This window comes from Mus caroli, chromosome 17 (genome assembly GCF_900094665.2).
Source record: "Mus caroli chromosome 17, CAROLI_EIJ_v1.1, whole genome shotgun sequence".
NCBI lineage: Eukaryota > Metazoa > Chordata > Mammalia > Rodentia > Muridae > Mus > Mus caroli.
The window spans coordinates 43,440,769-43,453,101 of record NC_034586.1 but is presented as its reverse complement, the minus strand read 5'-3'; the positions used below and the strand labels follow the sequence as shown (position 1 = coordinate 43,453,101).

The 12,333-nt window shown below is 51.7% G+C and overlaps 2 protein-coding genes across 3 annotated transcripts in view; both read left to right on the top strand.

Moving 5' to 3' along the window:
* The window catches only part of Cnpy3 (canopy FGF signaling regulator 3), a 15,494-nt gene extending 12,584 nt beyond the window's left edge, over nt 1–2,910 (top strand). Inside the window, exons 4-6 of the mRNA XM_021149580.2 lie at nt 914–1,036; nt 1,403–1,520; nt 1,783–2,910. Coding sequence (XP_021005239.1) covers nt 914–1,036; nt 1,403–1,520; nt 1,783–1,997 — 456 coding nt within the window. The 3' untranslated portion in view covers nt 1,998–2,910. The remainder of the gene's footprint in view (nt 1–913; nt 1,037–1,402; nt 1,521–1,782) is intronic.
* A 6,124-nt stretch (nt 2,911–9,034) lies between these two features.
* LOC110284012 (glycine N-methyltransferase) lies at nt 9,035–12,323 on the top strand. 2 transcript variants are annotated; one of them, XM_021149578.2, is made up of 6 exons: nt 9,035–9,276; nt 10,590–10,717; nt 11,282–11,392; nt 11,544–11,716; nt 11,805–11,926; nt 12,016–12,323. In XM_021149578.2, the coding sequence occupies exons 1-6, from the start codon at nt 9,071–9,073 to the stop codon at nt 12,185–12,187; spliced, it is 912 nt and encodes a 303-aa protein (XP_021005237.1). In that variant the 5' UTR covers nt 9,035–9,070; the 3' UTR covers nt 12,188–12,323. The 2 variants fall into 2 exon arrangements, with proteins under 2 accessions (XP_021005237.1, XP_021005238.1); XM_021149579.2 differs by having other exon boundaries at nt 9,036–9,276; nt 11,574–11,716.
* Nucleotides 12,324–12,333: the final 10 nt, after the last annotated feature.

Sequence of the window (12,333 nt, the reverse complement as noted above, 5' to 3'; positions counted from 1 at the left end):
AAGTTAGCCTCTATTGAACGCTTTCTATAAAACTCAGGTCAGGATTCTATGAAACTGAGACAGCAGGGGTTTTGTTTTCTTTTTTTTGTTTTGTTTTTTTTTTTTTTTTGTTTTTGGTTTTAAGAGACAGGGTTTCTCCGTGTAGCCCTGGCGGAAACAGCAGTTTTAAAATGTACTTACTTGTTTACTTATTTTGAGTCAGAGGCTCTCTGTGACATAGCTCTGACTGCCCCGAAACTCACTCTGTAGACAAGGCTAGCCTCAAACTCCCAGAGATCCATCTGTTTCTGTCTTCCCAAGTGCTGGGAATTCATCACCACACCTACCTTATTTTTATTTTTTTAAATTTTGAGACAGGATCTCACTATATACTTACTCCTGGTTGGCCTAGAACTAAATATGTAGAACAGGCTGGCTTTGAACTTTCAAGAGATCCATCTGCCTCTGTCTGTTTCTGGAATCCTGTGATTAAAGGTCCTAGCTGGCACTCCCAGCCTCAAACTGAAATTAAAAATAAGTAAAAAATAAAATAAAATAAAATAAATCACCCTAAGATATTTGTTTGATACTTAAAAGATAAAGAATGGTGATAGGAAAATATCTGAAGTCTTCGTTTTCCATAATTAAACCATTCTATTTGATGAGAATGTCTAGCCATTAGAGAAGGAGCCAAGGATAGCTTATATTCTGGAAAAGAAATCTAAGTTCACAAGACCAGAGAGCAACTTCATACAGGGGGGGAGGACAGGTTGGGGGGTGTATAGTTGGGTGGTGGGAAGCCAGCCTGAGGAGGGAGAGAGGTCAGGGCCAAGGAAGAGCAACCTTAGATGTATGCACACAGATGTCAAACACCAGAAAGAGGGAGGTGGAGGCAGAGATGGTGCTGCATCCTGCATCTGGTGGCCTCTTCCAGGGTATGTCGGAGACCTTTGAGACGCTGCACAACCTAGTCCACAAAGGGGTCAAGGTGGTGATGGACATCCCCTATGAGCTGTGGAACGAGACCTCAGCAGAGGTGGCTGACCTCAAGAAACAGGTAATGGCCCCTCAGCCTGCACTTGGTGCGGTGGGCAGGACTGGCTGCTACTGAGGAGGGCCACCCAGAGCCATTCTTTGTTTATTAGAGATAGGTTCTCACTATGTAGCCCTGGCTTCCCTGGAACTCAGTATCTCTCCCTATCTATCTATCTATCCATCCACCCTCACCCCCCCCACACACACACACACCAGGTTGGCCTCAAACTCACAGAAATATGCCTGCCTTTACATCAAAAGTGTTGTGGTTAAAGGCATGCCCAACATACCTGATACCTTTGTACTTTAAGGATCATGGTGTTGTAGCCAAGCGCCCTTGAGAGAGTTGGGTGCCTGGCCCCACCAGTCCCTGGTGCTGTCTTCACAGTGTGACGTGCTGGTGGAAGAGTTTGAAGAGGTGATTGAGGACTGGTACAGGAACCACCAGGAGGAAGACCTGACTGAATTCCTCTGTGCCAACCACGTGCTGAAGGGAAAGGACACAAGTGAGTTGGGGCAGGGTGGGGTTTATCATCTGCTGTCCCTCAGGGGAGGTCGAAAGCATGGGGCAGGGAAGTGGGGGGCATCTTATCTCAGGGGGCTTGAGATGAGGTGAGGTCGCCCCAGGAACAGATGGGAGCCTGCTGGCCAGTGAGGCAAGGGAGTGAGCGACAGGGAGATAGATGGGTTGAAGGCTGCTCCCCCAAGCCCCTTACTGTGCTGCTCCCAGACGAGCTGGTCCTGAGGCCTGTCTGCACCTTCCCTCAGGTTGCCTAGCAGAGCGGTGGTCTGGCAAGAAGGGGGACATAGCCTCCCTGGGAGGGAAGAAATCCAAGAAGAAGCGCAGCGGGGTCAAGGGCTCCGGCTCCAACAAGCAGAGGAAGGAACTGGGGGGCCTGGGGGAGGATGCCAACGCCGAGGAGGAGGAGGAGGGTGTGCAGAAGGCATCGCCCCTCCCACACAGCCCCCCTGATGAGCTGTGAGTCCAGCTTAGTGTCCTTGAATCAAGACCCCTGACTTCAGAGCTTGGGACACGCGCAGCGCAGCACAGCTCCAGCAAGGACAGCTGCTGTCCAGCTTCAGGTCTCCTCCCTTGGCTGTGCCCCTTTCCTTCCCTTGAACAACAGCAAGAGGTGGAAGGATCTGGGGTGCTGGGAGACCGCACCCCAAAGGGAAGAGGAGGAGGAGCAGAAGGCAGCTCTCTTTCTACACAGTCTCCGGGTCCACCCAGCATCCCCAGGCTGAGATCCAGGCTCCTGACATGGAAGCTGAAGAGCATGAGGCAAGTAAGATGCTCACCAGCGCCCCCTTCAGCTAGGAAGGATTCTGTGCAGCCTCAGCAGCCAGGCCTGCCTCTTCCCTCCACCAAGCATTCTCTTCTGCTGGTCCTTGTCGGATCATAAATTCGAGAACTTCCAGGACAAACTTGGGTGTGGCACAAAGGGGCTGGATGCCAGAGCCAGAGCCACGCCAGAGCCTGCAGAGAGGGCACCTGACCTAACCCCCCGGGAAGCAAATCTGCAGCTCCACCACTCCTCCTGAGGATGCCTCAAGCTCTGCCCAGCCCTTCTCCCAGGGCTACCAGAGTAAACACCTTTTGGCCTTTCGGTTTGGTTCCTGGGTCCTCATCAGCCTCCAGAGTGTCCCCTCATCGATCTTTTCTGCCTTTGTCCCCCAATCCCAGGGGCTGGAAGGCCATCACCATCATTGGAGGCTTAACCTGTCAGTTACTAGGAGGTGCTGGAAGCGCGCAGGGTTGGTTTGGGGTAGTCACTCACTGGTTCTCAACCTTCTAACACTGCAGCCCCTTAATACAGTTCCTCCTGTTGTGGTGACTTCCCACGTCCCCCACACACACACCATAAAATTATTTTCGTTGCTGTTTCATAACTGTAATTTTGCTACTGCTATGAATTGTAATGTAAATATTTTTGGTTTGCCAAAGGGGTTTTGACCCATAGGCTGAGAATTGCTGGGTTCAAGGTAGGTGGCATGGGGTGAGGCTGAGCACAGTGACTGACCCTGCCCCTCAGCTGACCTTCACAACAGCAGTCCATGTTTCTCAAGGTCCTTCCCACTCTCGACTCGCACACTGAGTCCTGGGCATCTGGCTGCCCTTCTTCCCTCCCTCTCTACCCCAAGGCCTTGCGCAGTGTTTACAGGTCAGCAGCAGCTCCTGCCCCTCTGGCCATATTCTGCCCTTGCCTGATCTTGGACCTTGCTCCCGAATTGATCCCTTTGCTCTTCCTAGTGATTGTGCCTGGACACTCCGTCTCCCAGGCAAGGGCCAACAGGAGGCCAGCCCTCTAAACTCACCCCTCGCTCTGTCCTGAGAGCTGGGATGGAGCGGGGATCAGGGCAAGCTTGGTAGCTATGGTCTGACCAATTGTCTACAGCTTTCATTCTAAGCTTCGAGACACCTGCAGTGTGCGTTCTGAGAGGAGATGGACTAGAACCCTCCTGTTAGTAAACAATAGAGCCGGGGGTTCAGACTCCACGTGCATTGTGTTTGCACTGTCCACAGCCACAAGGCCCTTCCTTCTGTACCTGACACTTGGAAGTCTTACCTGTGCTACAGAGGTAGTTCACGGCCAGCCCGGGTAACTTAGAGCCGCATCACAGAAGGGCTGGGGAGACAGCACATTGCTAGGTGAGGTATGGGAGAAATCCTGTGTTCAGTGGATCATGGGGTGGGTCGGGGTCAGAGTACAGCAGGCCCTGAGTTCAGCCCCCAGCACTTGCATGAGGAAGCCAGGAAGCAGCTGATGTTTCTTGGAAAGTACCTGCAGAACTCAGCCACCACCAGGAGCCTAGTTCCACAGAAACTCATACGTTCTCGATCTGATTCTGAATAGGACCCCTTGGGTCTAGTATGAGCCCCCTTCTGCCCGCTCCCCCATACTCTGGGATGGGACCCATGTGTGGAGAATGGAACAAAGTTCTTCCTTCAAATGGACCTCTGAGGTTGTACTGGTTTGGTCCAGTTGTCACTCCATCTCCAAGGCTGATGAGCCCTGTCTAGAAGCAGGACCTGTCCTGGACTTTGTTCTGGCAGGGGTTTGGGTATAGAGGAGGCTCTGGGGCTCTGGGCCTTAGGACCATCTAGTTTGGTGGCAATCTCTATCCCTGTCATTAACCCACAGCACATGAGGACACATCTTAATCTGTCCACAGAGCATCATTAATACTAAGAATAAGATGAAGCAAAGTTCTATCAGGGCCTAGGGGTGTTGGCCCAGTGACCCAATCCTGGCTTGGTCCAGTGTTACAGGGATGGTTGACTTTGATCTAAGCTCTTGTAGGGACCGTTCCCTCCTTCTGGAGGACCTGGTGTTGCACCTTCGCTAACTCGCCTGTCACCAGCCCATCCCAGCAGGCCGACCTGGCCCAGTGTAGATAGGCAAAGGCAGGATTTGGCTGCCCAGACTGATCTCTCTGCTATAGAAACCTTTTCATTTTGGGTGTTGCCTACACTTTTGAACCTTGCCACCCTCCAGAAGCGATAGTTGGAACTGGAGTTGAGCTGAGTCCCTCATAGCAGAAACCTTTGATAGGAGAATGGCCTGAAGGCCTTAGTTAGGTGAGTCCCATAACAAACACCTAGATGGGGACCTGGCAGGACCATGCTTGACATTTTAGGCACATGTGTGCATGAGCGTGCTTTTTCAGTTGACAGGTTTCTCTGGCATAGCCTGACCTAGAATTTACTAGGCAAGGCTGGCCCTGAACTTGTGAACCAGCTGTGTTACAACCATGCGCCATGCCCTACTCTTGTGAGCCTTAAACTGAAACCAGGTGGCGCCCACACCACAAACAAAGGAACAGGACTCTGGTGAAGTCACACTGTCCTCAGAAGTGACTTGCTAGACCCTAAGACTGCAGCGTGTCTTAGGGTTGATGATGTGTTATCATCAATTTACTGAGGAGCTTCCAGGTTCTGCCATGCAAGGTGAGTGGTTTCACTAGGGAGCTACAGCCCCAGCCTTACTGGAGGAAATAGCTAAAGATGCTATTTCTCCAGCAGCTTTGAAATCCCTGAGACCTTCCCAGATCCTCAGGCACATTCAGAGAGGGTTACGTAACCCGTGTGTGTGTGTGTGTGTGTGTGTGTGTGTGTGTGTGTAATGATGACTGGGGAGTTGTGTCCTAAGCTTTCAGATTATCCACCCAATCCTTTTGTATGTCCAGGCAAGGGCAAGCCATGGCTGCATAGTAAGACTTGCATCTCAAAAACCCCCAAAGTAAGTCTGGCATGGTGGACAGCGTAGGCCAGCCTGGACTATGCAGTGAGACCATGTTTCAAGACAATACTGGTCAGCAAGATGGCTCAGTGGGGTCATTTTCCTACCATTGAGTTGTTACATTTTTCTCCCTCTCGCAGGTGTGCACCACCACACCTGCCTTAGGGTTTCACGTCTTCCTCTCAAGTTGTTGGTAAACAGATTTGCTCTCAGTGCATCAACCAGCCAGATAATTATTTTCTTTTGCTTTAAGGTAAATAACAAATTGCTTTTTGTGAAGATTGCATCCTATAGTGGGGTGTGGCTGTGCATCATCTCAGCATGTAGGCAGAGGCAGGAGGATTGCTGCAAGTTCAACATCAGCCTGGCCTATATTCAAGTTCTAGGCAGACCAGCCCGACCAGCTACAGAGAGACCTTGCCCTCTTCCAAAAATTGTATCTAGTTTTGACAGTTATACACCTGTAATCCCAGTGTTTAGGCGGCTGGAGCAGGATTGCCTGGAGTTCCAGACCCAGACCCTATCTAAAGACGAGAATGAAAAAACAAGTCTAGCCTGTGGGGGAATAGCTCAGTGGTTCGGGGCTCAGCACTCAGGTTAAGCCTGAGACACTGGGTCCAGCGACGTCCTCACCCCCAACATCACTAAACAACCCTCCAACCCTCACAAAGACATTTTACTGGGGGGGGGGGAGGGGCGGAGCTTTTGCTTTCTTGGAAAGAAAGTCTGGGGTCGCTGCTTCCTTTGGAGACGACGAGTCTTGTTTTGAGGCAGTGTCTCACTCAGTAATCTAGGCTAGCCTGGAACTTTCCGTGACGCCAACAGTGCTTTTAGAGTTTGTGGAACTCCTCCTATCCTGGCCTGTCAACATGCCCACCATTTCCAGGCTAATTCCCTTTCCTTTCCTTTCTTGATTTTGGGGTGGTTCTCACTCTATTGCACTGGCTGGCCTGGGAACTCCGGAGCTCCCAGGATCTCCTGCCTCAGATTCCTCCATAGTTGAGACTCGCTGTATGCCAGGAGTATGTCACGGGTATCTAAGCTGGGCATAGTGACTCACACCTATGACCCCAGCCTCCTGGAAGCTGAGGCAGGAGGCTTGCTTTCAAAACTAAACCTTATAGTAGTACCAGGACGGCCAGAGCTACATAATAAGACTGTCTAGGCAGTGCCTCTCAACCCTTTGAGGTCACGTGTCAAAATCTTGCATATCAGATATTTACGTTATGATTCATAACAGGAGCGAAGTTACAGGTTTGAAGTAGCAAGGGGTAGTTTTATGGTTGGGGGTCACCACAGCAGGAAGAACGGTATCATGAAATATCACAGCATTAGAAAGATTGAGAACCACGGGTCAGCAAGATGGCTCAAACCGCAAAGGAGCTTGCTGCCAAGCCTATGACCTGAGTGTGGTTTCTGGAACCAATATGGGAGGAGGAGAGAAGGGAGTCTCACGTGCTGTGTGCTTTTTTCTGAACATACATTTTGTTGTTGCTTTTGGGGGGGGGGTTCTTTCTTTCTTTCTTTATTTATTATATGTAAGTACACTGTAGCTATCTTCAGATACTCCAGAAGAGGGCATCAGATTTTGTTATGTTGTGAGCCACCAAGTGGTTGCTGGGATTTGAACTCAGGACCTTAGGAAGAGCAGTCAGTGCTCTTAACTGCTGAGCCATCTCACCAGCCCCTTGGGGTTTTTTTTTGGGTTTTTTTGAGACAGGGTTTCCCTGTATAGTCCTGGGTGTCCTGTTGTTGTTGCTTTTTGAGTCAAGGTTTCTACATTGCCCTGGCTGTCCAGGAACTCACTGGACAGGAACTGCCTCTGCCTCCTGAGTGCTGACATTAAAGACATACATTTAGCTGGATGGTGGCGCTTTGTCTGTAATCCTGGCAACTCACAAGGCAGAGACAGTCGGATCTCTGTGAGTTCAAGGCCAGCCAAGACTATACAGAGAAACCTTGTCTCAAAAACCAAAATCACCACCACAAAGTGACTTCACCAAAACTAGTCCCCCAGTTTTAAAAACCCTAAGTAAATAAAAGATACCACTTAAGATGTTGAGGTGAGATTTGAAAAAAGTCTAGGATTGATAGGTTTACCCCCAAAATGTTTTGATACGTGGCATTGGATTTACTTGAAATTCCCAAATACAGTTTCTCCTCTCTGCTTTGTCTCCACAGGGACTGATGTAGCCCAGATTTGCCTTGAAGTCTATGTAGCCTAGAATATCTTTGAACTCCAGCTTTTCTGTCCTCAGCTCCCAAGTACAGGACTTACAGGCACATACCATCACACTCAGCCTCGAGAATCTTTCTGAGCGTAGTGTCAGAGACCTGTGTGTAGGGACATTGAGTCCCCAAGACTGAACCTGGACAGAACCATTTGAGATTGGCGCTGTGCTAACAAAAGTTTAAAAATGTGGGCTGGAGAGATAGGTCAGCCATTAAAAGCCCTATCTGCAGCTAGGGTCGTGGCGCACACCTTTAGCCCTAGCCCTTGGGAGGCAGAGGTAGTCGGATCTCTGAGTTCGAGGCCAGCCTGGTTTATAGAGTGAATTCTAGGACAGCCAGAGAAACCCTTTCTCACAAAAACCAAACCAAACTAAACAAAAAAACCACTTGCTCCTCTGTGGGGTTCAATATCCTCAGCGCCTACCCAGGGACTCCCCACTGTCTATAACCCCAGCTTCAGGATATCTGAAGCTCTCTATTCTGGTCTCCATGGGCACCAGACACTTCCTGACATCTATGAAGTCAAAACAGTCATACACACTATAAAAAGGTTAAGTCACACAACTGTGGGCCTTCTTCCATCTCCAGGGTTCACCCTGCAGTGGGAAGGCGAAGGGAGGGAGGGATGCTCCCAGTCTTCTCTCTCTTCTTTCCATGTAACCAGTGTTCACAGAGTTGGAAGTGTGTGGGCAGGCGGGGCAGGCTTCTCTCCACATCTGAGTCCCTCACAGGTATCTTCCAGAGCCGACTTTAGCCCTGCTGGGATCTTGTCCTTGGTGGGGTAAAAAGGGTGATCAGATAATACGAAACTGACCCTCAGGTTATACAGTGATGCTAGCCAGAGCGGGGGCTATGAGCACCTTCACTGCCGACACCCAGCTTTTCTCTCTGAAGGTGCTCCCATGGAAAGCAGATGGAAGGCTTGCTATGTTTCCCACATTGTTCCCCAGTTCTTGAGCACAAATAATCCTCCTGTCTCACCTTACTACACCCAGCCTTTCAGACAGTGCAGAGTATAAACCCATGGATTGGAAGGCCCAGGCTACCTTAGGAGGCTCCTGGCTGGTATGGGGGAGGGGATTGGCCCGACGCTATCACCTAGAGAGACACGCGCCTATCTCCGGGTGTACTCCTGTACTTGGATGGGCGTCTTTCTCAAAGACTGTTCATAATGTCCCGACACAGTGGCTCTCTTTAGCGGAGTGTTCCCTCCACTAAATGATAAGCAGTGCTGTGTAGACTCTGGGCTGGGCTGGGCATGTAATAATTATGTTTTGGGTGGATTTCAGGCTTCTTCCCCTTCCTCCTTGGGTAGGGGTGGAGTGATCTCTCATTGCTTTACGTTGTGAGTTCCTCCCGGCCACCCTGGCGAGTCCTATCTGACCAGTCTTACTAAGGGGGAAACCCAGGTCCAGGATTGCTGCGCTGAGCCATCCTCACGGCAGGGGCAGCCTGCCTGGCTCTGGGCCCAGGGCCCAGCAGGGGCGTGTCCCTGCTCTCACCTGCCATTGGCCAGGTGGGACTGCCTTGCCAGAGAACTATAAGTACGGATCGCGTGGCCTGAGAGCCAGGCGCCGGTCAGGATGGTGGACAGCGTGTACCGTACCCGCTCCCTGGGGGTGGCGGCCGAAGGGCTCCCAGACCAGTATGCGGATGGGGAGGCCGCACGTGTGTGGCAGCTGTACATCGGGGACACCCGCAGCCGTACCGCAGAGTACAAGGCGTGGTTGCTTGGGCTGTTGCGCCAGCACGGGTGCCACAGGGTGCTGGATGTAGCCTGTGGCACAGGGTGAGTCCAAACGGGCCGGCCTGCTTAGGCCAGTCTAGGCAGCCTCTGCGGGCTGGAGCCTGGCAGGCAGTACTAGGGGGTCAAGAGCCCTTGCTCATCAGGGTAGTATGGGCAAGGGAGAGCTTCTGCCGAACCAGTGCGGGAAGGGGCCAGGGTGTGCGCAGAGAAGGACTCATGGGACAGAGCAAAATCCGAGCTTTGGATCAAGGTGGATCCTTGGCTCCTGCTCTGTGGCTCCTGCGATTGGCCTCTGGCAGTGTGAACTGAACATTTGTAGCACGTTTGCACAGCCAAGTGCTGTGCCAGGAGTTTGGGTACGTGTGTTGCAAGCTGTAACAAAACCCCCACGAGGTGAGCAGTGCTTTTCTCCAACCAGTACTAAAGAGAAAGTCATTTCCAAGAGGTAAAAGGCCCCCATTTGGTGGAGAGGATACAGACCAGGATAGTGTCTGGCCCACACTCCAACTCAGCCCAGAACACATGGACACCTCTGACTGAGTTATTTCCAGGAGCCACCAGCATGCCAAGTTCTCAAGTGCACCTTTGTAGAATGCCTGACTATGATTTAAAAACAAAAACAACAACAACAAAAACCATTGAGCTGGTGAGATGGTCCGACTACTAAGAGCCCCTTAGGCTCTGGCAGAAGACAGGTTCTCAGTGCCTAGCGTCTGCATCAGGTGGCTCATAATCGCCTGAAATTCCGTTCCAGGGGGAGGTTAGCGCTCCCTTCTGGCCTCGGAGGGCACTGTACTCACATGTACTACACATACAGACATAATTAAAAATAAAAAAAGGTGTTGATGTCAGGAGTAGTGGCACATATATTTAATCCCAGCACTAGGTGGCTCTCTGTGAGTTCCAGGCCCTGCAGGGCTACAGTAGGAGACCCTGTCTCTAATAAGAGGCAGCTGGGGAGATGGCACATGTTCTTACAGAGGACTCAAGTTTGGTGCCCAGCACCCTCTCTGGCGTCTGCAGATACAAGGTATGCACATGATGCACATATTCAGGCATGACACATGAAATTAAATTTTGAAAAAAAATTTTTTTGAAACAAGAGTCTCTCTTTGTAGCCCCAGCTGTCTTGGAACTCACTGTTTAAACCAGGCTAAAAAAAACCTCTCAAAAATTTTTTTTGCTACCTGATAAGGAAAATTCTTAATGGGTCATCTGAGGCCAGTAGAGATGGCCTGGGACAGGAAGCAGAGGAACGGACTCTGGAATGTTATGTCTGGGGAAATGTCACACACATTTGGCCTCCCAGGCTCCTCTGACTGGTCCTCTAGTCCCCCGTCTCTGACCTCATCCAGAGTGGACTCCATCATGCTGGTGGAAGAGGGCTTCAGTGTGATGAGCGTGGATGCCAGCGACAAGATGCTGAAATATGCACTTAAGGAGCGCTGGAACCGGAGGAAAGAGCCATCCTTTGACAAGTGGGGTAAGTCTGTCTGGCCAGCCACCCCCCCCCACATGCACCTCCAGGGTCACTCTCTGCCCTGGCTCTTTCTTGCAGTGGGGCTGACTGGTTTTTCCTCAGGGCATGGTACAGTCCCTGTCAACTTCCTAAAAAGGAAGGCTTTGGCATCAGAGTAGGATTCCGGCTGGGAAGAGCAAGTTTGGTGTATTTATGGTGCTAGGGATTGAAATCTGGGCATGCCAAGCAGACCCTTGATCACTCGGCTACATTACCAGCATTTTTTATGTTTTTCCCGTGTTGCCTGGTTTGGCTAAGCTAAAGTCAAGTGATTCTCCTGTCTCAGCTTCCTGTCTAACAGGGTCGAGAGGTGTACGCCAATTCACCGGGCCCTGCAGCGCTACTTTTAACTGTCTTATCACAGCCTGTCTCTCCTCCCTACAAAAGCCCCTAAGTGGAGGGCTGGCTTTGCCAACTGTGGCTCTCTCCATCCCTCAAGAGTCCCCATGTGTCTCTGGGAGGAGGTGGCTGCTGCTGTGCTGTGTTATAATTCTCCACTTGCTCCCCAACCCCCGCCCCGGCCCCCAGTCATTGAAGAAGCCAACTGGTTGACGCTGGACAAAGATGTGCTATCAGGAGATGGCTTCGATGCTGTCATCTGCCTCGGGAACAGTTTTGCTCACTTGCCAGACTGCAAAGGTAAGCTGGTGGCCTTGGCTGTGGCTCTTGCCTTGAGCTCCCGGCTGGCCGGCTGCCCTGATAAGGCAGACCTGCATTTTTCCTGTCTTATTTAGTGCTGGCACTTGGGAGGGAGACGGGGGCGGGAGGGTGGTGCTGGAGGCCTAAGCAGATGGTGTCTGTGGCCCTGCCGGGAACCCAGGTGACCAGAGCGAGCACCGGCTGGCGCTAAAGAACATTGCAAGCATGGTGCGGCCCGGGGGCCTGCTGGTTATCGACCACCGCAACTACGACTATATCCTCAGCACAGGCTGTGCGCCCCCGGGGAAGAACATCTACTATAAGGTTGGGCTGCCCCCCAGTGGGAAGCGGGAGCTGGAGGGCCAGAAGCCCCACGGTGGCTTAGGGAAGCTAACGCAACCCATGCCCTCAGAGTGACCTGACCAAGGACATTACGACGTCAGTACTGACAGTCAACAACAAAGCCCACATGGTAACCCTGGACTACACAGTGCAGGTGCCAGGCGCTGGCAGAGATGGCTCTCCTGGCTTCAGGTATGGCGTGGTTTGGCAGGAGAGAGGTGGTGGTGGTGGTGAGACCTGAGGCCAGCAGCCCTCATATCTGGCTGGGGGCCCTGTTGCAGTAAGTTCCGGCTCTCTTACTACCCACACTGTTTGGCGTCTTTCACGGAGTTGGTGAGAGCAGCCTTTGGGGGCAGGTGTCAGCACAGCGTCCTGGGTGACTTCAAGCCCTACAAGCCTGGCCAGGCCTATGTTCCCTGCTACTTCATCCACGTGCTCAAGAAGACAGACTGAGTTTCTCCAACTCCCAGAAGCCCCTGCTCAGGCAATGGCCCCTACCCTAAGACCATCCCCTAATGCAGATATTGCATCTGGGTGCAGATGTGGGGGTCGGGCAAACGGAGTCAACAATACAGTCTGCCTTCTCCAAGCCCGTGCCT

Excerpts from the sequence above, each read along its gene's own strand:
- LOC110284012 (XM_021149578.2), top strand. The coding sequence starts at position 9,071 with ATGGTGGACAGCGTGTACCGTACCCGCTCCCTGGGGGTGGCGGCCGAA. Across the intron at positions 9,277-10,589 it reads GATGTAGCCTGTGGCACAGG|AGTGGACTCCATCATGCTGG; the intron begins GTGAGTCCAAAC and ends GACCTCATCCAG. Across the intron at positions 10,718-11,281 it reads GCCATCCTTTGACAAGTGGG|TCATTGAAGAAGCCAACTGG; the intron begins GTAAGTCTGTCT and ends CCCGGCCCCCAG.